The sequence below is a fragment of the Pelmatolapia mariae genome, linkage group LG16_19 (assembly GCF_036321145.2).
Source record: "Pelmatolapia mariae isolate MD_Pm_ZW linkage group LG16_19, Pm_UMD_F_2, whole genome shotgun sequence".
Taxonomy (NCBI): domain Eukaryota; kingdom Metazoa; phylum Chordata; class Actinopteri; order Cichliformes; family Cichlidae; genus Pelmatolapia; species Pelmatolapia mariae.
The window spans coordinates 26,247,618-26,271,429 of NC_086241.1; the positions used below are offsets into that span (position 1 = coordinate 26,247,618).

General features: G+C 41.9%; 1 protein-coding gene across 2 annotated transcripts in view; it reads right to left on the bottom strand.

Annotated features, from left to right (window-relative positions):
• sema5ba (sema domain, seven thrombospondin repeats (type 1 and type 1-like), transmembrane domain (TM) and short cytoplasmic domain, (semaphorin) 5Ba) overlaps positions 1–23,812 on the bottom strand; it is a 179,853-nt gene that overhangs the window by 46,197 nt on the left and 109,844 nt on the right. For both annotated transcript variants that reach the window (XM_063499239.1, XM_063499238.1), the window contains 4 exons: positions 16,098–16,160; positions 15,222–15,320; positions 14,900–15,113; positions 7,876–8,161 (listed from right to left, as the gene is read on the bottom strand). In XM_063499239.1, the coding sequence (XP_063355309.1) occupies positions 7,876–8,161; positions 14,900–15,113; positions 15,222–15,320; positions 16,098–16,160 (662 nt within the window). The remainder of the gene's footprint in view (positions 1–7,875; positions 8,162–14,899; positions 15,114–15,221; positions 15,321–16,097; positions 16,161–23,812) is intronic.

Below are 23,812 nucleotides of genomic sequence, written 5' to 3' on the forward strand. Positions count from 1 at the left end.
ACAATTTATTCATGTCCATCACTCTCTGTCCCATTTCTTTACTCCTGTTTGAACTAATTTAATTTAATGCTATACACGATATGTGTTTCTCTGGATTTTTTATTGTATGGTTTTTGCTGTGCACCCCTGCAGGTGTGTGGCTTTTTGCAGAGCATCAGAACTGGAAGGAGTTTCACAGAGAAGGACTGGCAGAATAAGAAAGATTAGGGTGACGAGGCTCTGCCTGTGACTCTTACTCTCTCTTTCTCTGTTAGATATGCATTATCTCCATATCCACTGATTATTGAACACTCTCCAAACCAATATATAACATTTTTTGTAGCTACTTGGCGCTGATTTTGCAGTGCTGTATTTTTACACTCGTACTATATATTTCTGTTTTTATTAAACTGCCTGTTTTTATCTGCAGCTAAAATGAGTCATCTCTTGGTGCAGCATCAAAGTACTGCTTATTCATAAGTGCATCAGTAATGATAATGACACAACAAATTTGTATAAAATGTTTAAAAGGTTAAGTTCTTTAATTTTTTAATACTGAGTTATTGCTATTTTACATAATGACTCAATTTGCTGATATTTTACTATCACAGACCATTTTATTAGGTACACCTGTTAACATAAATATCTAATCAACCAGTCACGTGGTATTAACATGTTTAAGGCACGTAGACACGATCAACACAACCTATAAAGTTCAAATCATGCATCAGAATGCGGAAGAGAGGTGATTTAGGAGACTTTGAACATGGTATGGTTGTTTCAGAAACTGCTGATCTAAAGGGGTTTTCTTAGACAACCATCTTTAAGGTTTACAGAGAATTAGATGGGAAAAGAGAAAATATCCAGTGAGCTGGATGTCTCAGATCCCTTTTTGATTACAGAGGTCAGAGGAGAATGGCCAGACTGCCTCAAACAGTCAGTCAAATAACAACTCATTACAACAAACACAGAAAAATACACTGAAAACAGTGTATTCATCTCCTGATGGCTGCTATTAACAGGATAACACGCCATGTCACAAAGCTTAAATCATGTCAAACTGGTTTGTTAACATCACAATGACTTCACTTTACTTATATGGCCTCCACAGTCACCGGATGTCATTCCAACAGAGCACCTTTGGGATGTGGTGGAACATAAATTAACATTATTGATGTGCAGCTGACAAATCTCCAGCAGCTGTGTGATGCTGTCGTGTCGACATGGACCAAGATCTCTGACGCATGTTTCCAGCACCTTGTTAAATCTATACCAAGAAGAATTAAGGCAGTTCTGAGGTTCTGCAGTGCTGAAATGTTTGACTTGGCATGGACTGTGTGTGGATCCAAAGCTTGGTACAACCACAAGATTCAGATCACAAAAATATGTCTTTATTCCCATCAACACACTGCAGTTAAGTTTAACTCCAGGCCCCTATACATGGTCGTGCTGCCAGAGATACTCATTATATCACCCAATGTGAATTAATGCACTGCTGAAAATAGTCCAACAACTCCTCTGTTTACTGCAGTTTAAGTAGGCTAAAAAAACTGCAGGGCCAGCTGTTTAAGGAAATTAAAAAGGAAACTATATTAACACATTGCCAGTTGTCATGCCTTCTCAAGACTTGCTGCCAATAAGAAAGACATAGCAAAAACGACAGCTTTATCTTTCAAGTAAAACTGAACTGAAAGGAACTGAAAACTTAATTCTGCAGATGCCGTGGCACTTTTCCAAGATCAGCTCCAAAAAAAAAAAGAAAAAAAGAAAAAAAAAAGGTGTAAGGAAAGTAATAAACTCCTCGCTCAGCCTGGCTCCATGGCTCCCTGCAAACCACAATCAGCAAAGATCAGAACACCAGAGAGTCTGTCTGGTAAACACAAGAGGCTTATATGCATCTCACCTGATAATCTTATCTTTTTAGTTTGGAGGTGGCACAGCAGCTGCTGCATGTTCGTTTTGTTTGTGATCTTCCTTTTTCTTACTAAACATTTCCTGGTAGCATCACCTGATTGGTCGAACTGTGTCCCTAGTGAGTCTGTTTTTAACTTGCTGCATTAAAAAAAAATGATTTGACAAGCAAAATGCACGTGCAGCGTTTGTTAGCAACAAACACACATCAGGGCAGCCAAAGTGTGGCGTAGCACAGCTGAATCCCCAGCTTTTTAGCTAATGCACCTAACCTCGTTTTGTGTGAGAAAGGGTACAGCTCAAACCACATTAAGGCCAATGTTTCAACCTCGTCGAATACCTGCATCGCAGCAAAAAAGGAAAAGGGCCCACTCAGCACAGCTACATGGCTGCAGGGACCAGAAATTGAACAGAGGCTGCCAGGATTATCCATACATATTTTTATACTGCACAACAATACGCCAGCAAAAGCAACAGCTTTGCCCCGAAACAGTCACATTCAGAGGCAGACTGAGTCAGCAACACCTACACTAAACAATAAAGCAATGCCACAAGTTCAATAGGCTGCGCAAAAATCCAGGTGTTAGATTGGAGACATCACCAAAAAAAATCCCAGCGACGACAATAACAATCTGACACACAATCGAACCTCGGTGGGGGGTTTCATCTCTTAAAAATGTGACCTATATTTGCTGCGTGGTGAATCAAATAGGTCAAAAAATTAGAGAAAGTAAAGAAAATGTTAATAAAAATGTGTGTTTGTGTGAAAGCTGTAACATAAATAGTGGAATTACAGAAGCAGAAGAGTCCGTGAAGCTGTATTCAGATCAGGCCCAGCCTTCAAGATGGGCTCCCAGTTCATTTCAAGGTAGATTGGATGTCAGTGATATGATGGGAAGAGAACATTGTGTAAAATCAGAAATATGGTAGTTATGTGGCTTGCCTCACTCGGCTGCCCAGAATATCATTTATCGTGCACGTCAAATCTGATCTCGCTTGGAGTCAGTCACATATTTTCCAAGGATAGGAGGGCTCTCAGGGTCCCTAGGTGTTCTGTGGGTATGTCTCAGTGAGTTTGACTTACACTAAAAGTATGACGCGCCGAGTAACTATTGGGGCTGAAGCTAGAGATCATTTATCCTCTAATGAAATTAGTCTTTGTGGAAGTTACAAGTAGGAGTTAAAGATCTATTTGCATCGCTTTCCACTGTCAAATTCGAAGGATATGTGTCCAACAATTTATATAACTTTCCCCAAAAAACTCATTGCTCTGCTAAATATTTACCCTGCCTTTGAACAAGGCAGTCTGGACACTGTAGCGTGAACTTGCTTGTCTGTAGTACAATCTAGACCCTAAAGAAATCACTACATCAATTCCATTCACATTAGTTGCATGCAAAGATAACACTTAATCCTGCCTAAAAGCTCAGATTAGTCCATTTTTCAAAAGACTTTGAAAAAATATCCACCGTGTGAACAGTGGAAGTCGGGCATCAGTGCATCAGTGCAATGAACAATTTTGTTCTTTCCACTGATCTAAAACCCAAATGCACAGAGTTTAGAGAGATATACAGCAGATCATTTCATTTAGGAAGCTGAAGACATCAAATGTTCTGCACTTTTGCCTCATAAGTTACTTAATAGATAAATCACTTATACAAATTACACGCTAATCAATTAATGGACCATTTGTTGCAGTACTCCATATCCCCCTGCTAACCTCTCCAATATGAGACCCCTCCAAGAACGGGAGAAGTGGAGGGGGTCAGTGAAGTCACCTAGAAATAGATAAGGAGGCTCATAATTAGTTAGTAATGGCAGGTTAGACACCTCAGCAGGAGAATCACTGCGCAGAAGGACCTTGCCAATAAGGAACCTGAGTTAATTAAAAGACCTGGCTGTGCTCTTAGGACTTAAGTGTCCTTATTCTGATGGAATGCTAAAATCTTCCTCACAGCTTGACGCGCTCTGTTGGACGGTGGCGGCTTTTTTTGGTTTGTTTTTTTCTCTAATTACCTGATGTGAATTCATGGCTCAATCATCAGTGGTTTTACAAACCAATCAAAATCATAAAAAAACAATAAACTGGTAATATCATTATGCTAACATAAAGTTTACTTTGGCTTCCATTTGGAAACTGCAATGAGGCTTAAACGTGTGTCAGCACAGGAGTTGTAGTGCCACGGAGGGCAACTGTCTCACTAACTGTGGCTGTTGAAGGCATTTTGGAAGCATTGCTAAAAAGCTGTGCTGTGTCTGCTTCTGAAGGGAGCTCATCAAGCTGCAAAGAGCAGATGAGGAAGGAAGCGTCCAAACTAAAAGGCTCTGTGCAGACTGAATGCTCTACCAGAACACTCTCCCTGTAGTATGAACATGGACCGCAGCAAAAAACACACATTTCTGTTTAAAGCATACAACTGTCCATGTAAGCTACTTAGCAAATCCCATTTTTCTCACTCTGTATGCATAAAATCATGAGGGGAAATGTACTTTACTGCCCAAAACGTAGGTTACCCACACTCAGCACTGTCCCTGAATGCACAGACAAAAGGGGGGAGGATCAAAGAGGTTGCTGATGCTCTGTTAGGGAGCTGCTTTTGCTTAGTGGGCTGTGTAGAGATTGAGTAACAGGGATGAAAACCATTATGTTTTAAATCCGTTTACACACAGCAGCATTCTTTGCAGTGTAATACAAAAATCAGCGCCTCCCTTTTTTAATCGTTTGATCTAGAAAAATTGAGAGAACACTTCAAAATGCTCATTTCACAAAGCAGCGCCTTTGAATTTTGCGAGAACAAAACTTTGTGACTGTTATTTCTTGATGAACGACTTCACCGATGACCGAAATTGTAAGTTTTGTCTGCCAAACATCAACCTAAAGTGTAAAAACCAAACAACTGACCAAGGGATAAACCAAGACGGTCACAAAGAGAGGGAGGAGGTGGATTTATAGTACCGAGAGCCGGCCCAGGCTGCGGGCAGACAGAGGGTATAAGTGCTCCGTTCCAGCTCTTCCTGTTTTGTTTTACAGCCCCAAACTCCTGGGAGCAGCTGTGAGTCTGCTCAATTTAGGCCAGACAGATGGAGACAGTGTTTGTGGTGATTGCATTAACATATCCAGCCCCAAAGAGCGAAGCAGTTTTGGAGGGTGGACCGGCAAGTCGCTTCAGAATGGAAGGAGGAGACAATGGGAGAAAGACAAAAGCTTGGAGCTTAATGATTTTTCTCATTACCTCTTCTCATTTCTCTATCTCCTCCTCTCTTTCTTTATCCCCCTGGCTTTTCATTTCTTTTGTCTCTCGGCCATTTCCTGCTCTCTCACGCTCTTCCCATCTATCACCAAAAATGGCTGCAGGCTGATGGGAAGCAGCAATGCAGTGTCAACTGCCGGCGGCTTAACAGGTGAGAGAGCAGAAGGTGAGAGGCAGGATTCAACTTCTCCCCTGACAGTACTCAGAATACATCTGAATAGCATCAACCATGGCTCCTCACACACACAAAGGCACACCTTACACGCACGCAGGCACAAAGTGCATGTACAGTTCAAGAGATTTTTTTGCCACGCTTGCAAGGTTTATCACCAAGTCTTAATAGTTTCACATGACTTTGACTCAAGTGGTGGACTGGGTGGCGTCAGATTCGACTTTCCAAATTTAAAAAGAAAGGTTATGTACACAGCATCCTTGGCATCTGCTATATACTTCCTTGTCACTGTGGAAAACAGCATTTCATGACTCAATGGCAGATATATATGTAGTTTTTTCTCACAAGTGAGAAAGAACAATGATATAGAAAGTGTTGTCTTGGTTTTTAGTTTTGATTCACCCTTTATTCTTCAGTGTGTTTAGTTACTCAATCTCATGCGAGGTTCAGAATTTGTCCCGAGGGAAGCCTTAAAAGGAAAAGTCAAAATTCATTGAGGGGGATGAATGTGCTGAGATAATTTGCAATTTATAAAAAAAAACTGTACTATGAAGAGAACCTAGGTGCAAAGACAGATACATGCTGTTTAAATATACTTCAAAATAAATACAGTCACAGATAAATGGAATGGTACTTATACTTATTTGGCACCCTTCAACTCAATTTGAGCACTTAAAGCACTTACTTTAAGTCTCTGAATCTCACACACACAAACACACAGAGCACTTTTAATCTAACATCCATACAGACACTCATATTCCGATAGATGCATTGGGGGCAATTTGGGGTTCAGTATCGTGCCCAGGGATATTTCGACAGCTGGACTGGAGGAGCCTGAGATGGAGCCACTGACCTTTCGATTGGTAGATGCCCCACTCTACCACTTGAGCCACATCTGCAACACACATTAAAGGATTGCAGACATAAAAAAGGCCCACGCTATAATTTATGTTGCTGTACATGTCTCCTTGACATCTTTTCTTGGACTACTGTGTTAAACAGAGTGACCAAACTGGGGTGCGCTTGCTGCCGCCCTCTAATTAGAGCAGAGTGTGACACAATTACACTTTTACTAAACATAAAAGCCGCAAAATAATCTCCGATGTGCACACTTTTGTTCTCGGTGTTTCCTCTCTGTAATGAAGTGTGTTACACCCCCACCTGGAGCAATCAAACGCACCAGAGAGAGTGTGAGTCAATCTGTGTATCCAGCTCGGCAGAGAGCTGTGTGCATCCGCACTGATCATTAGCAGCAGCGGGGTGGCTCAAACTTTGGAAAATTGTCTCTCTATATAGGCAGGAAAATGTTGCAGTAACAAACCTTATGAAGTGACGAAATCTGAGGCCTAAATGAGGAGAAGTTCAAGTGTTACGGTGTGTGTGCCAGTGTTCCCTTATTAATATTCTTGTTGCTGTTGAAAGGGCTCTTCAGCACAGCTGCAGCTTGTTTTGGTGGGGTTGTTCATCCTTTCTATTCAACAGCGAGGGCAACATTGAGGAGGAATGCATGGGTAAGTGTTGCATTACAGTAATTTTATGCTTTATGATACAAAGAGGAATATTGATGCTGTCACACTAGATACATAAGAGACAAATGTTGATGAAACGAGCCCTGGGACGCAGACATATTCACGATCCCTTTCAATGAACCTGTGGTCATTCTGTGTGTCTTTTGGGTTATTTTGTGTCTTTTTCAGATTTTACGCTCCTTTAGTAATCCACCTGCAAACACCGGCTGAGCAGCAGGCTCATACCCACATTTGTTTTCATCATGTGCACAGGCTGAATTGATTTAGATAGTAAATGCCAGAAAAGTATTTTCTCTGTCATTAATGTGCTTTTTTTTTTTTTGAAAGAACAGACTCTTTGGTGGGCTGTTAACTTGGGGTGTTTAAAAAAATGTGAATACTGATAACAAAGTTAATAATATATTGCTTGGGGAGGGAAATCAAGATTGCACAAGAGCTCTTTGAAATGACTAATCTCTTTTGCCTGCTTTTAAAGATAAACTGTTATGTAATGTGGTTAAATACTAGATCTAAAAACATGGAAACCTCCTTTAAAGTAAAACCCCTTTTCACCCCCAGGATGACATTTTCTCCACGTGTGTTCACAGACTGTAGACATCATATACTGAAAACAAAGCAAAGACACCCAATCGAAACGTCTGTACATCAAAATAAGTTTGAAAGTTTCGTCCTCGACTTATTTCAGCCTATTTTCCTCAATTATGCTGCAACGAAAAAAGCACTTCACAGTTCGGTCGCGAATAAATTGGAATAAAAGTGGAGTGCAAAGTGTGTAAACAAAAGGCAGGTGGTTGAACTTTATTAGAGAGCGGCGCCGCATTCAGCAGGTGCAGCACTCAGCGCCCTAAACGTCTGCAAGCATCACTGCTTTACCTCAAACACAGAGCCGTGATGAAATGGCCGCGTGCCACGGGTTTTCTCTCGGCGTCAGCGCTCAGACTAGAAATGCCTACGACTGCATCAAAAAAGCCAAACAAATCGTGTGTGTCAAACAGGGCAGGCGGTGGGCGTGTGCGCGCTCGAGCTCACTCACACATTGGTTGTGAAGATGCCGTAGATAAGGTCTTGCTCGGGCAGGTAGAAGGTGCTCTGCAGCTCGTTGTAGTAGAAGGGGATCTCCCCGGAGCGAGAGCAGTTGAGCCTCGCCTTCATGAACGTGGTCCAAGTGTCCTCCAAGAGAAATCGCCCGCCGATGTCGTTCTTGCAGACCCTCGCCACGCGGGAATACACCGTCTTGCCGCAGTCGTGCTCCACTGCATTCTCCCTCAGGAAGAAGAAGGTGAAGAGGCCGATGTCGTAGGCCGAGATAAAGTGGGGCTCTATGGGGGGGAAGAAGGGGAGAGGGGATCATTACATTTACTCCTGCAGCACAGAAATATTTGCAGCATTTATCTTGTAGATGCTGTTTGCTTTGACCCTTTTGCTCCTTATTACTGAATGCAAGCACAAGTTTGAATTCCTGCCACTGCTGTCCCAATTTGAGATGGTCTGGAAAAGGAGCCTAAATGTCAAATGTGTAAATGAGGAGAAGCCGCAGAGAGGGATAGGAAGCAGATAAAAAACGGTTACTAATAAATCTGTCTGATATTTTGATGGTAAATCCATGGAGCGATCTCTGTTTAACTACATGTCCGCGCTGTTTTTATTGCCTGGGAAAAGGGGGGGGGGGGGGGGGGGGGACACATAGAAAATGATTAATGGGCCTCTCTGCTCGGTGGGTTATCAGGTAAACGGCACAGAACAAGAGGGACGTTACTGTCACTCTTTAGACACGAATGGCTCATCACCAAACACTAATTTACTGCTGTCAGGGGGAAAAGGGGCGCTTCGACTTGTACATTTGTGTTTGGCAGAAATCTAACAGGACAGGCTCGTTTGAAAACTCACTTTCTTTTTGTTGCAGCATCGTCTCCTGGTGACAGTCTTAGCTTTATGTACGCCGAAGAGATGTGCAGACACATCAAGTGTAGTTTCTTGTGTGATATTTTTAATGAAACGCTAAACTTTACAATCCTAGTTTGTAGCACAAAAAATAAACCTAAAAAAGTTGTTTTTAGTATTGCATATAATTGAAATGTGTCACGGTCTGCGGTGGGCGGATCGTGTGTGGGAGTGTGAGGTTCCAGGTGCAGACATAGACGAGGAGACAGTACTGAACTTGAAACGAAAAGCGAGCCTTTATTTGGGCTGATTAACGTGGCAAACAACAGAACGCACAGAGCAAAACTAACCTAGAAGCTGAACTGGGAAAACTAAGAACTGACACTTAACTCAGACAGCAGGGAAAGCAAAGACAGGGTGACAATGATGCATATGACGGAGACAACTATGAATAGGACTCTGTGCTGGAACAACAAAGAACTATGAAACGTATACACGTAAGCAACATGGACATGACCAGCACAGAGTCCTGAAACCTGGCATAACATGGGGGAAGTTGAACAGACGGCACGGCAACGACCAAAGGAAGACTGAGGACTTAAATACACACGTGAGGTGATCAGGGGAAGTGGAGACACATGAGAACACAGCTGACTAGAATGAAACATAATGACAATACAGGGGAGAGTAACACTAACTACAATGAACAAAGAACACCAGACTCTTCCAAAATAAAACAGGAAACACAAAGACATAGACATGGCACGAACTTGACAACAAGAGCCATACAGACATGAAACACGACAGGTAGACGCACGGACCAGGGAGAGATGACAAAAGGGACTAAGAAACCAAGGACTAAACTGCAAACTAGAAAACAACTAGATGCGTTACACTACAATATGGGGATGCAAAAATATGCATTAGAACTCAAACACTGGGCCTCATGGCCCAGTACTGTGACAGAAATGACCTGTTTTTACAGGTGATGAGTGTATTTTGAGGGTTTTGCAGTCTTTTAGAAAAACATTCAGATGGAAGCAGATTCATAAGTGTTAATAAAAAGCTGAGGTTGTCAACGATCACTAAGTAGAAGACGTCTTATTTTTCATGAGAGGATAAAATTGTTGCGACACTTCTGGCTCAACACCCACACTGCTGTTTTGACACCGAGCATCACGCTGACGATTTGTTGTCTACCGCTGTGTTTTCTTCTTCTTTCAGATAAGTACTGCTCATGTGCAGAAATGATCAAACACACTGCTGCTGCTGCTGTTTTCCCTTGGGACCCATTTATTGTAACTTATAGCACATCCGGGCACATGCACACTCACACGGGCAAAACATGAATGGAAGAATATCACCTTAATTTGCACAGACACATGCACACACATAATGAAAACGTAAAAGGCAGATACTGAGATTACAAACACACACACAAGCTTCCACATGCACAAACAGGATGGACGTGACCTGTTAACAGCCGTGTTGGAATGTGCATCAGAGCCTACCGAGACTTTTAGAGATTGTAATTTTTACACAAAGCAGGGAGAAAACTAATCCGCTTCTCCACACACAGCGACAGCATCTGTGATGAAAATAACTGGCAGTTTGGGCCGAGCACAAACCAAAGCTCCCGTGGTATCAAAAGAAGAAAGACACAATCAGCAGGAGGAGGGATCCCAACTTTTCAACGCTGTAATCAAGTTTTATTAAAGGGGCGGCGAGTGCCAAAGACCTCGCTCCCCGATCGCCATAATTACTCTGCGAGAATGTGAGGAAAGCAGCGGTGGCTAATTTAGCAGGTGATCTAATCGACTTATCGAGTTAAATTAAATTAACTTGTGGTTCTTATCAGTTCATCCTCAGTTGGTATTTCAAATCGAAGGCGAGTACGAATGCTATTAAAGAAACAGAGCGCTTGTTATTAGCATTTTTATTATACATGAAACCCAAAGGTAATCACAGTGTTTACAGCGGTGGCAAAAAGATTTGTCAAACCTTTGTCAAGATCTCTGTAATGAACTCCGATCCCCCATTCAGACTGTTAATCGGTGCAAACAGGCGTGCTGATGAACAAGTGAGAGTTGCCATGCCTGCAGGGTGACTGACACTGCAAAACCATCATAATGTGTTAGTGCTACTTTCCCTTTAAAGCTAAGGAACTGCTATATATGAAAGCTGGTGAGCTAATGTAAGGGATAAGTGTGTGTATTCGGTGTGCTTGAGTCGTTCTGTGTTTACATACTGTACCTGTGTTTATGTGCACTGTACGTGTGTCAGGCAAAGGGCAGGTGGAGCTGACAGATTCTGCATAATATTACTGAAGCTGCGTGGGTGCAAAATGTGATGAACAGAGTTTTGTTTTTTTCCCTCTGTACCCTGCTAAGTGATAAACAGATTGTTCAATCTGGCAGGCTGGTTGGGTGCTGGAGTAAAGCTGCCTCCAGTAACGTCACATGATGCCTTAGATCAAACACAATCTCTTCTGAAAGTGCACGGCTATTTATTATTCAAGCAAAGGGATGCTGCAGGAATGCAAAGATGCTCTGCTAAACACAGGTGGGACGGGTGATGTCGGGTAGTTTAATTACATCAACGGGACAGACGAGCTCTTTTGTAAGCAGGTTAGATGCCTATCTCTGTTTTCATTTTTACACAAAACTGTTCGTTTTGTGTCTTTTTGACATGTCTCACTTTTCAGCTGGCTTAGCTGCTAAAAGAGTGGGCAAAAGATGTCTGAATATATCTCCTGCAAAAACCTGTTTTGTAAAAAACTAATTTGTTTTGCCAGATAAGATTTGGAGGAAACATATGTCCTCGAGGATTATACTTCCAACCTTTTTTTTCCTTTGCAAACAAAGTAAGAGCGCACAAACAGCACACAGAACGAGGGTGAGTATGTGTGTATGCAGCTTTAGGTTACTGGAATATTTGGTTTGGATGAAGGAAATATAGAGTTTGTGGTTCATCCTGAGCTCAAACCTAAAGTAGAGTTATACTCATCCTTACTTTGGATTCTGAAAACAACCTGCTCTGGATGTGAGCACAGAAGCTCCACCCACCTGCCATTCAATCCTTCTGTTTGTGAAGAGCAGCCAATAAGAAAAAAACTGGCTTAAAGGCAGAGAGAAGGGTGCTAAAACAGCTTGTTTCAAACAGAGGTTGAAATGAGGGGCTGCACTAAGGTCCAGTATAAGATACATAATAATTATTGTGAACTGAGTTATGAAAATGTTATCTAGTACAGTCTCATGATAAAAATATGGAGCTGGAAATGACTATAATGGATCCACTTTAACTCTTAATTTTATTATAGTCTGACAAACTTGTGCAAAAAATTCATGATTTATAAAGAAATGGTTGCATAACAGCAATAAAATGCTTTAAGGGGGCTCTAACTGTAGCAACAAGAATCCTGCTGTGCAAAGAACAAAGCTCTGCAAAGCCCACAGTATTGTCCAAGAGCAGCGGCTGGAGCATTGGAGAGGTATCAGCAGAGTAATATAAGTCTGGCTATGAAGTTCTTTGTGTGCGTCTATGAATATGATTAGATGTTACAAGTCAGTTGGCAGATGAGCAGCTGAGGATTGAGCCACTCAAAGGGAAGCATGAAAGAAGCAGTTCATGCCAACTGGCTAATACACTGCTCTACCTGAACTAATGCTATACTCTTCTTGCCAGGAGCAGATTTAAAAAGAAAGTTGGAGACATGCTCAGTATTTGCTTTGCATTTGTAGTGTCATTAAGATTTTTACTATCACTTAATAAATAAAATGATCTCTGCAGTATTTAATATTCTGCAAAAGAAACAGTATTTTGCCAGCGCAAATTAGATCAATAAAAAAGCTTCACATTAGGTTGAAGCATCACTTGTAGCTGAATGCATAAGCATGAGAGATTACAACTTTTTATGTTTTGGTTTCTTTTAATATCTGCCGCGAAACATTTTTCCGAGAGCTGAGAGGAGGTCGAAAGCTAATAGCAAAAACATAAATAAACATGTGGCTACCAATGAGACCTGTGAGGAAACCGAGAGAAGCACGCAGGCATTTTCTTAAGACTTTTTCTCAGGCGACTCTGTGCATGTAGCTCCTTGTGACATTCAGATGCATGATGGGAAACAGTTGGTCAGCACCTGGCAGGCAACCAATCCAATAAGAGAAGAGATTGATTAGATCCAGGACCCCCTCCCCGCCTTTGGTTCTGCTGAACTGGAGAGGCTCAGAGCTGGAAATGAGATTTTCATTCACACCCCAAATTCACCGGGGAACACAACTCCATAACACTCATAGAATCAGCCATGAAGCAAAGCAGGCTTCGACCGGCGGAGTGGAGGGCGACATGTGTGCTTCACTGTGCGTGCAGCCAGCTGTGATTATGCTGATGTGGACTCGATCTACTTTGTTACTCATCTTTCTTTTTTTTGCCACTCATTTCCCTTCAACAGGCTTTCTTCCTGTGCGTGTGTGTGTTAATAAAGCACACGTGGAAGCATGTTGAGCTTGCACACAGTCTAAATACATACATGCATGTTCAAGCCCACACTTGCATGCACACACAGGCGGAGTCCCCGGGATGGGGCGAAGCATGCTGTGTGTTGTAATTTCATCCTCTCCCTGCTGTGAGGAATAATTACACCGCTCACTGACTCCTCAGTCTATCTTTCCCGCTTCCCTCTCATCCTCATCCTCTTCCCGGACCTGCAACTCTCTCATCTGTCTGCTATCACTACCACACACTCACACCATCAGACTCACCCACCTTTTAGTTGCACAGCATTTTCCTATTCTTACAGCAGGACATACAGTTTACACTAACAATTTTTTTGACAGTGAAAGACAATCAGTCGCCATCAGCTTTAAATGATGGATTTGCTGCGTTTCTCTCTTTCATGTCACCGGCCAGCAGACAAAACAAGCTATTCCGACTCCACGAAACAGATTCACCGTTTGGGAATTTGGTGATCTGTCTGACATTTAATAGGCTAAATGTTCAGTGGATATACTGAAAAAAAAAAGAGGGCGGAATCAAGCAGTAATGAAAATAGTCATTAGTCACTGCCCTCATTACATTAAGAAAGACGTTTTCTGACACAGCTGCTCGTATTTTATACAGATAATTAAACCAGGAGAGAGTTTAATATACATCCAGGCTTTGAAAGAACTGTTAGTCATCTGACATTGTCTGTGAGACTGAAAATGAATCTGACCTTTACTTCCAGAATCGCACATGTTAAAAAAAAAAAAAAAAAGCCTTCATACTCCACTGCTCTATATAACACATCCAGTTATCTCAGTGCTACTGCATATCAAAGAAACTCGATGACAGCGCTTTTCAGTGGACGGTCCTGCTACATTTCTGCTTGAGTCAGAATGTGTTTTAATGTTTACAGTAGAGGGAAAAAAGGCACAGTGTCAGCAGCTGGGAGATTACTGACACAAGCACCAGAAGGACAGACAGTATTTCATGTTCCCCGCCATTCTGTAAATCCCACCAATTCCTATGCCTAACCTGTAACTCTGTGTTCTACACAGTACTTCAATCACAGCCGTCTTTGTAGACCTTTGAAAAAAAAGCATTGATCTATCTTGGCTCTAACATAGGAGGAAATTGTGTTGGAAGCAAAAGTGCACACTTGGCCCATCTGCCGCTCAAGACAGGACCTAGGAAAATGTTTAAAGAAACAGCAGGTATTTTCTATTTGACACAGTATAACCCTGTGGATTATCTGAAGTCCAACAGGTCAGATTACTGATCAGATTACTAGTTTTATTTGATTAGATTTCTGGAATCTGAGAGAAAAATATAATGAAACATTTACTCAGTCGAACAGAAACAAACCTGTAACTTACACCCCTCAAATTGGATGATTTAAAAGCTCTAGAATGAACCCAAGAGCACCAGTAACACAAGCTCGCAGCTCTGCAGCATAAGCATTTTCTGCATGTCTCTGCCTTTTTATTCAACATTTGTGTCACAGAATTGAATAACGCCTCCTCCTTTTGGGAATTTCTGGTGGCCATATTTCACAAAATACTGAGTAACAAAGTAATTAACTAGAATTTTCATTGGTGATGAAAATACTCATTATCTGAAGCAAAGTTAAAAAAAGACACACTTAAATAAATGACACTCAAATAGGACGTCAGTGTGGTCGTGCAGTGATTCTGTACCATTCAGCCATTTGGAGTTGTACTGGGCAGTCCGGAGTGGTGGCATGCCGCCCAAGCTACGGTATATGACGGGGTCACGGCCGGAGAAATCGATAACAGTAGCGGCATACAGCTCTCCGCTCTCTGTCACCACCGCCGTGGAGTTGTGACGAGGGTCGTACGGGCAGCGGGCCACGCCGTTCACACTCTCCAGCACGCTGCTCAAGTTGCCCACCTGAATGCAGGGCACAGAGACGGAGCGAGACGGGCGGTGGGTTAAATCTGCAGCCTTTTCATTGTGTTTCGACAAAACCCGCACAGCCAGACACACACATAACTCTACCTCTCTGGCGATACAACGCGGCTGGAAAGCATTGGTTCCGCACGTTATGACCTCCGTCTTGTTCACCAGCAGGACTCTGATGTAGTTCTGACATTCGGTCTGCAGAGAAGAAGGGAGGGGGAGAACACTTTGGAAAAGTTGAAGTAGAGCGAAAGCTGAGGTGGTTAGCTAAATACTCTTGGACGTGTTGCTGAAAAGAACAATGGACCAAGTCTTTGGGTACCAGCCTGGCATGCAATCAAAGCAAAGCAATTCAGTGTGCAGCTTTTGCTCTTGTGAGTCTATTGTTCAGAAATATGAATACTCGTTTGTAACTAAATGGAAGCCTGTTTGCGACACTGACATAGGCTCTACAATAAGTCAAGAATGTGTTTTAATAAAAAGAATCAAATCTGCTTTAACAAAGGCTGAGAATTGATTTATTGGTCTTTGCGGCTAAGGACTGAGGTAATTGCGGTGATGCAGGTTTCAAAGAAAAATGATAGCCTGTTGTATATTTGGTATCAGTCTTCACTGTATAGGCACTGTGAGAGGAAAAAACCAAACCAAAACAGCGGTGCAATCAGTTCTTACAAAAATCATTGAAGCAGGAATACTGATCGCGCCAATTGTTATCAGATATATTTGAGAGGAAGTCCTTTTGAGAGTCTCACCCAAGACTCTCTTGTGCACATTTTCTTTCCCTTTTGCCCTCTCTCTTCACTGCAAGAAAAACAACACTTGATTGAAGGGTCTGAAATAGCTGCTCTGCACAGAGCCCTCCCATGAGGCCCACAAGGACCTCGCCACGACAGCCAGAAGATATCAAAATGGCCTCTCTGTAAGCCAGGCAGTGCTGACATGAAGTGTTGTAATTGGGGGCGTGATGGAGGTTACCTCTGTTTTGCCTTTGCTCTGACAGGACCCCCTGGTCTCCTCGTCCGGTGCCCATTCTGTCGCCTAGGAAACAAAAACAAGAAGAAAAAAAAGTCCGGTGATGACAAAAGAGGCCGAAAATCAGTCAGCTGAGTCCTTCAGACGCTTACAACAGTTACGCAACAGCACACTGTTGCTAATACTGTAGGCACGCTCAAAAAGATGCATGAAAAGACTTTAACCTCATTGCTGTTTGTTTATTGTGTAAACATGGCGACTGGCTTGGCAGCCCGGAGCTTATTCGAGGGTAGCGGGCAAGGCACGCAACGAGGCATTTGAAGGGCTGAGGACAGCATTAGCATGTAAATGGCTTTCTCTCTCTCTCGCTCCCTCCTTATCCTTTCTTCTCTCTCTGAAAGTTTGCAGCACTCACCTCCACTCCACCACCTCCACCCTCCCACTGCCCAATTATATTCCTGTTGATGGGTATGTCTTGGGCTTAATTATGGATGCAGTACAGCAGCGCTGCGCGACTGCACTGCAAACACACTAATGCATGAGCATACACACAGTCTGCCTTGGCCACCGGAGCTGCTCTGGCTCTTGTTAAGAGGGGTTGAGAGATGTCCCTTTCTTGGCATTAACTGTACGGTTTATGAGCAGGTGCCAGAGGACCCCCCGTTATGTGTCACTGGCCTCATTTTACTCATCCTCCTCCCCATCTCCTCCTCTTCTCTGATCTCCCTGCCCAAGGAGGAGGTTAGCTAAATGTAAAAAAGTCTGCCATTATATAACAACAATTCATCTCTTTCTTATTCTCTTTATTTCCTTCCCTCCCTAAAGGATTAATGTCACGCAGAATTGATAATTATCTACATGTCGGGGGATTGCTTTCCCAGGAAAACTGGCCAGTGGGACGAAGTTGTGACCCAACATTCAGCGAAGCCTGCCAACTGAGGCCAAACAAGAGTCAACATTAAACTGGGTCACAATTTCATTCGCCAGATGGAGAACTCAAACAAACTCCAAGAGTTAAAAAGGCAAAAACTTTGATTCATTGTGAAGCTCCTCTTAACTAAAACTTCTTTATGTGTAAATTTGTCCTCAGGTGACGCCATTTATTTTCTTTTCTGGATCTTCATTTTGCTTAAATTAAAACTCAGTGGCAGAGACCTAAAACTGTATAGCCCTAAGACTCTGTAAAATGCTCTGCTGGGAGAATAAAGTTTTTACTTAATGATATATTTTTTTTCAGATCCTCACTGCAAAGAGTGTAGCTCAGAAATAATTTAAAAGGAAATAAAACATTCTAAGGACATTTAATCAGAACTTAAGAGAACTGCCAAAACCATTCCGGGGACAAAATGTAGAGTATATAAATAGATCTCTTATTTCACAGATCATGGAGTTTATCAACTATGCTTTAAGGGATGGAAGTTCATGATTTTGGATGATTAGCCTCTGCATAAATTCTTGCTAATGAGTGAAAACGCCACACTGAACAGCGCAATCCACGGCCTAACGAGCTGCTCAAACATCTGCACATTATCTTGGGATTTCTTTTCTTGCTTTTATTCTCAGCTTATATTCACAGACAATTCACAACTGTGATTGTTTTTTTCATTACTCTGGCAGAACAGTTTCTGCTGCCAAGACACTGCAGGCAAACAGTTCTTAATTATTTTAAATGTTATTCTTGATTCTTTTGGATGCAGCTTAAACCCTCGCTAGTCAATACTGTCTTTGTTAGCGACATACATCAAAGTAAAGATGTTTCCTGTTATACAGATTCACACCCATCAGTGAGTATTTGTTTACTGTGCCGGACGTGAATGTTGCTCATTAGCCTCGGCAGCACAGCGCTACAACCGCAGACAAAGTTAGCTACAGGATCCCAACCATTGTTAGAGATCATACCAGACTTAAATGCGACGAACACATTCACCACAGCAGCTTTATAAACAACTGTGTCGAGTTGATGTTACACACTGTGCTTTAAATGTCATGCTAAGTTTGCACAATTTAATTCCACTGTAGAAATCTGGAGACATAAAGAGTCGGGAAATGGGGACTGCTTTTGTGTGCGAGGCTGACTTTTACTGTCGTTCTCCTAATACAGCTTAAGGCAATAGTGATTTAACCCCTGGGCCATTGTGAGGACGGTGGTAGGTCGTTTCAGTTTGACGGTCGGGGTGAGGAGCTGAATCAAATGGGAAACACGCCTCGAGGGATGGATGCAGAAAGATAACACGCACATGTTAAGAGGAAACTGTGGTGTTCCTGCTCTCGCTACTCTGTTGCCAGCTGAAGAGAAAAAATGTTTGACATGTTGATGCCATACTTGGAACATCTCCATCTGTCCACTGATGAAACTAAACTCAGATCTGTTACTACAAGTAATAAATCTGATGCTTTGATAAACATTATGCTAGCAGTGGAACCCCAACCTGACCAACATCAACTATTAAAAAAAGAGGATTAACAACTAGACAGCCACACCAGGTCTCCATATGATCATCAAAAGATCTCCCCACAAATAAATATATATATATAAAAACCACTATAGGTTATAGAATGAATAATGGAGAATGCAAATGCTCCACAAAGATGTTGCTGCAACTAGAAACAGAGATGATGAAGGAGGATTAAATGCAAACAATACAGTTTGGAATTGCTAAACTAAGCGAAGTGTAAAAAACAGTTTTTCGTTATCGTTTCGTTATCCCTGGCATCTTCCTCTGTCACACCCACCCTCTGCATCTCCACCTTCACTACATCCATGAATCTTTTCTGAGGTCTTCATATTTTCCTCCTGTGGCAGCTCCATCCTCAACATCCTTTGTCCAATATAGTCTCTATCCCTCCTCTGCATATGTTCAAACCATCTCTACCATACCTCTCTAACTTTGTCTCCAAACTTCTCAGCCTGAGCTGTCCCTCTGATATAGTCATAAATTCATCCATCCCGGTCACTCCCAATGAAAATCTTAGCATCTGAGCATCATGAAGTTATATTAAGCTCCTGCAGACTGTAAAATACCAGTAAGTGTGCTCTGGCCCGTATTGATAGTTACAGCTCATCTCCCTGTCTCCCACAGCAGCTCCCTTCAATTAACCTGCCTCAGACTGCACCGGAGAAAGAGCCGCCAGCAGGGGACGGCTATATAAAGTAAACTGTGATTAAAATGAAACTTGAGCTCCAGATACCGAACACAAAGCAGACGAAAAAGTGAAAATATTGAAAGTAGCTAATGTGCTCCGCGGGAGCTCAACTTTCAAGTCATGTCACTCGTGCTGCTGCCAAACAAGTATGCACGCAGTCAACAACCTGAAATCCACTTCCCCTGAGTACAGCAAACAGTGCGGCACCTGCCATTCAGAGAGCAGCTCCGCCCCCTCCGCACTCCATCATTCTGCCCGTTGAAATGAAAACACTGCTCCTTCACAGCCCCGTGCCTGTCAGCCCATGACAGCCTGGGGACTGATGGGATGACGTCATTTGCAAACACACACACGCGCGCGCACAAGCACAGGCAGATGGATGCCTTTGCAATGAATCATGGCTTGGAGCATTACCATCTTTTCTGCAGGGCCCCGTCTCCAAGGATCCCCATCGACTTAACCCTGTGACCTTCACCAGAAAGTGCCACCCTCCTTACCGTCCCCCCCTCCTCACCCCTTTCTCTGTCCATCTCCTCTTCTTCACACCACTTTGGAACAAAGCAACGCTCACACAGAGGCTGTGAGAATACCAGCTCTACCTCAAATTCCTACACTCCATACCAAGTACTGAATGGCCTGACTGCCATTTACCAAATGAATAAAAGCTACGCAATGTGCAGGCAGGAGAGGTCCCTTCTGCAAACAGGAAAATTATGAGTACTTTAAAAAAGAATTGACCTTGGAACCTAGAGTTTCAATTAAGCACAAATGCTGCTTTGTTAAAAATGTTCTTGTAGTTAGAAACAGTGTTGCCAACTTAGCGACTTTGCCGCAATATTTAGCGAGTTTTCAGACCCCCTTAGCAACTTTTTTTCTAAAAAGCAACTAGTCAAATCTGGCAACTTTTGCTGGTGTTATTAGGAAGACTTATGACCACTTTTTGACGTGAAAGGACGCATGGCTCTTACTCTCAACAAGCAGCGGGTGCTACCGTGGGCACCTCGCCCGTGCCAAAGCGCTCACAGGCGGCAGATCGTCCTCACGCAGCAGTCGCCCCCAGCTGCTGTCAGAGCAGGAGATGTTCACCCCTACGCATCCACACTGCAAATGAATCGGGAATGAGCGAAGCCGCTGCTCCCGCCCTGACTGTAATGATGTCAGTTCTTCTTTTACTACTTAAAATCACACACACACTTTTTTGTGTGTCTATGTGTGTGTGTAACTCTACCAGAGGGCCTGTTTTGGGTCACTTTTGCCGGTACCAAGCCCGGATAAAGGAGGAGGGTATTTAATTATTTTTTTGTTTATTTTGTTATTTTTATTTTTTAATTATGATATTAAAAAAAAGAAAAGAGATTGCTAAAAGAATTTAATTTGTAGTTCTAAATATATTCTAAAGGCATTTAGGGTGTTTTTTACTCACTTTATGTCTCTTCCACAATGTTATTTGCTCTCCTACATGTAGGTTACAATTACATAAGCATGACCAATTATGCAAATTAGGCAATGATTTAGCCAGGCCTAGCACTTTTAGGACGACCAATAGCGATTTTCCTTACTGAGGTGTTGACAACACTGGTTAGAAATGACTGTGGTGCGTCTGTAGGTGTATACAGAATACATATTCAATGTACAATGCTGCTTTGAGTGGCCAGTTACCTTAGCTTAATTTAGCATAAAACAACTTAGATATGAGAAAACAACTATCCTGCCTGAGTACATCATTATAACTTGTTGTTTTTTTAAGCAAAACCAAAAAAGAAATTAAACTGTAAACACTGTAAACCAGTTTATAGTGTTTAACTTTAGCGGTTAGCTTAGTATTTAGCATATAGGCTAAATATGCTACACAGGTTAAATAGGCTAAACATTAGTGAGTTATTAATTTTTTTAAATAAAGTTTGCTCAGATGTCTTTATGATAAAATGTCCTGACTGTAATTTGAACTGATGACTTTGTGACAGTGAAGCAGCACCAATAAAATATTGTATATCATGCTGTTAGTGATGCTCAAGCAACAATCACCAGCTAATAGCCTAAAGCAAAATTTCATTAGCAGCAACAGATTATGAAGAAATAAAAACATTCAGATGACATATTTAACAATGAATTTAAACTTGCATTTTTTCTAATGTATTTAAATGGAAAAGGAATAATTAAAACAGAGATCCATGTCTAAAAAATTTTTTTGCTATTCTAGCTCCCTTTTTGTATGCCCCTGTTCCATAGTCATACTACAGGTACCCAAGGCTGATAGCCAGAAAAACGGGGATACAAACTGCTTTCCATATAAAAGTCACCCAGCATCCCAACCCCAAACTCCTCACCTAAAAAATTCCATATGTGGTTATATCATATTCTGACTCAGACCTCCTGCCAATTTAGGCGCTGTGCAAATGTCTGCTGGGTGTGCGAGTGGAGTCATCTGACGCAACTCAATCACACTTCTTTTCTCACACTATCTTTAAATGCCAGATGTATGTTTTGCATCTCTGAAGTGTGACATCCACGTTTAGTGATTTTTATAATGTGTTTTCCTTCATTTCACATTTCCTTCAAAATCCAAGAAGCAGGAGAGGAAATAGCTTTCCATTACTAAGACATTCATATATAAACACATTAAAAAATAAACAAACAAAAAAATCGCAATCACTGTCCTTGTTGCAGAAAATATCGCAAAGTTAAAGACCCATGTGTCTACTAACTTCCTGTCATTTTTCATGCTCACACACCCCAGGGCCACAGAGGCTTTATTATTTGCGCCTGTAGTCTCAGTTGCATGTTAGAGTTCATTTCCATCTATTAGTGGGGCCAGCAACCATGTACAAATCCCCACCATCAATTCCACCTCCAAACCTGAGCATGACACTCCATTTCTCCCAATTTTGTCTCGCTGTAGACACAATAGGAATATCTTGCCAGCGGCGCCGTTCTTAAAGGAGCAAAGACAGAGGAAAAACATGAATTTTTTATGGGCAAATAAAATTGCAGAAAATACAATTAGCAGCAAGATAGAGGATTCATCACTTTTACTGCATAAAGGTGGCAGCTGGGCTCGAAAATGAATTCTATTTTTACGAGAAATTGAGAGAAAAGGGGGTGGGGGGGAAGATGGTGAGTGGGAAACGCTAATGAAGTAAAGAGAATCTGCAAGCGGTGGCGGCTGCAAATATGCTCTTTCCTGAAATGTGGTGCTATGTTGATAAGGCTGCCTCTCACTGACACACTGCTAACATCATGTGTGACAACTAATTATAACTCATGAATATTGTAAATAAGTGTGTCAGGGGAGTAATGGTTGTTTGAATAGGAGCTGTCTGACACTTGTTACAGTCGAGATAGATTTGTATAACAATGCAAAAGGATTGCTCCTTACTGTTGTTAGTTCAGTCTAGAAAAGCATTAAAATATGAAAAAAAAAAGCATCCCTGGAGTATTTAACATAGAGCCTAATAATTAAATACCTTTAACCAGCAACAGCTAAACCATTATTCAATATGTACATAATGGTTTGAAATGCAGAACGGCTCATTCAGAATAAAATGTTGTGTGTTGATAAGTATTATCCGTGTAAACAGGTTACTTTACAGTCACAAAAATGTATTCTCTATTCACCACAGGCTCTTCCTCTAAATACTCCTCCACTGTTGAACTTGAGGAGAGAAAAAAAAATGGCATTATCGTACACTCATCGACTGTTGATCACGTCCCCTTGTTTCCACCTGTCATTTCAGGCGCCAATAAATCACACCCAGCCCATACACTCCCAGACTTAATGCTTGACAGTATGGCAAGATTTGGCACAAATTGGTGCCCAGGTGGTGCAGAAGAAAAACAGTCAGCAGCTAAAATAGTAACACGGGAGCGAACACCTGTGAGCCGTGTTCGCAGGTGGGAAACTAGTGACGCATCATGCTCTTGTCTTTAACACTTGTCAATCAGGCTTTTGATGTTACGTGACATGTTATGTTCAGCACTGGTAATGTATTTGCAACATTATTCTAACTGTTCCAGTGTCTGCATCAGTACTGGCTAAAGCTGAGATCTTAAATAAACACACTGACATCACAAGCAAACAATGACTGCCTCACTCAAAAAGCCACCTCTTCCACACTTTCCCTCTCTGATGCCCAAAGGTGACACGTCCTGATGCTTTGGGAGATAAATACCGCACTGGATGTTGAAAGGGAGCAGAAACTCAAAATCATAACGAGTACATTAGGTGTTCAGAAGTGGCATTGTGTATTTTGTCTTGCCACCAGCTTTTAAAAATCACAGCTTTAAAAGCTTAAATGTTTGTTTTTTCCATCTCTCTCTCTCTGCTGGTTTTGGAAATCATACAAACTGCAACTCTAAATTGTGAAATTGTTAGCTGAAAGCTATAAAGTGGACAAATTTAACTTCTCAGAATTTTGACACAAAATAAAAGATTCTAGTCAGCATATGGTTTATTATACAGTAAACGCAGTGTGTGTTTTTTATACACTTTTACTCTGGATATTATTATTCTCTGAATGTACTTACAGGAAGTGCGAAACTGCTGTAAGCATAAAAATATGACCTGCGTGTGAAGC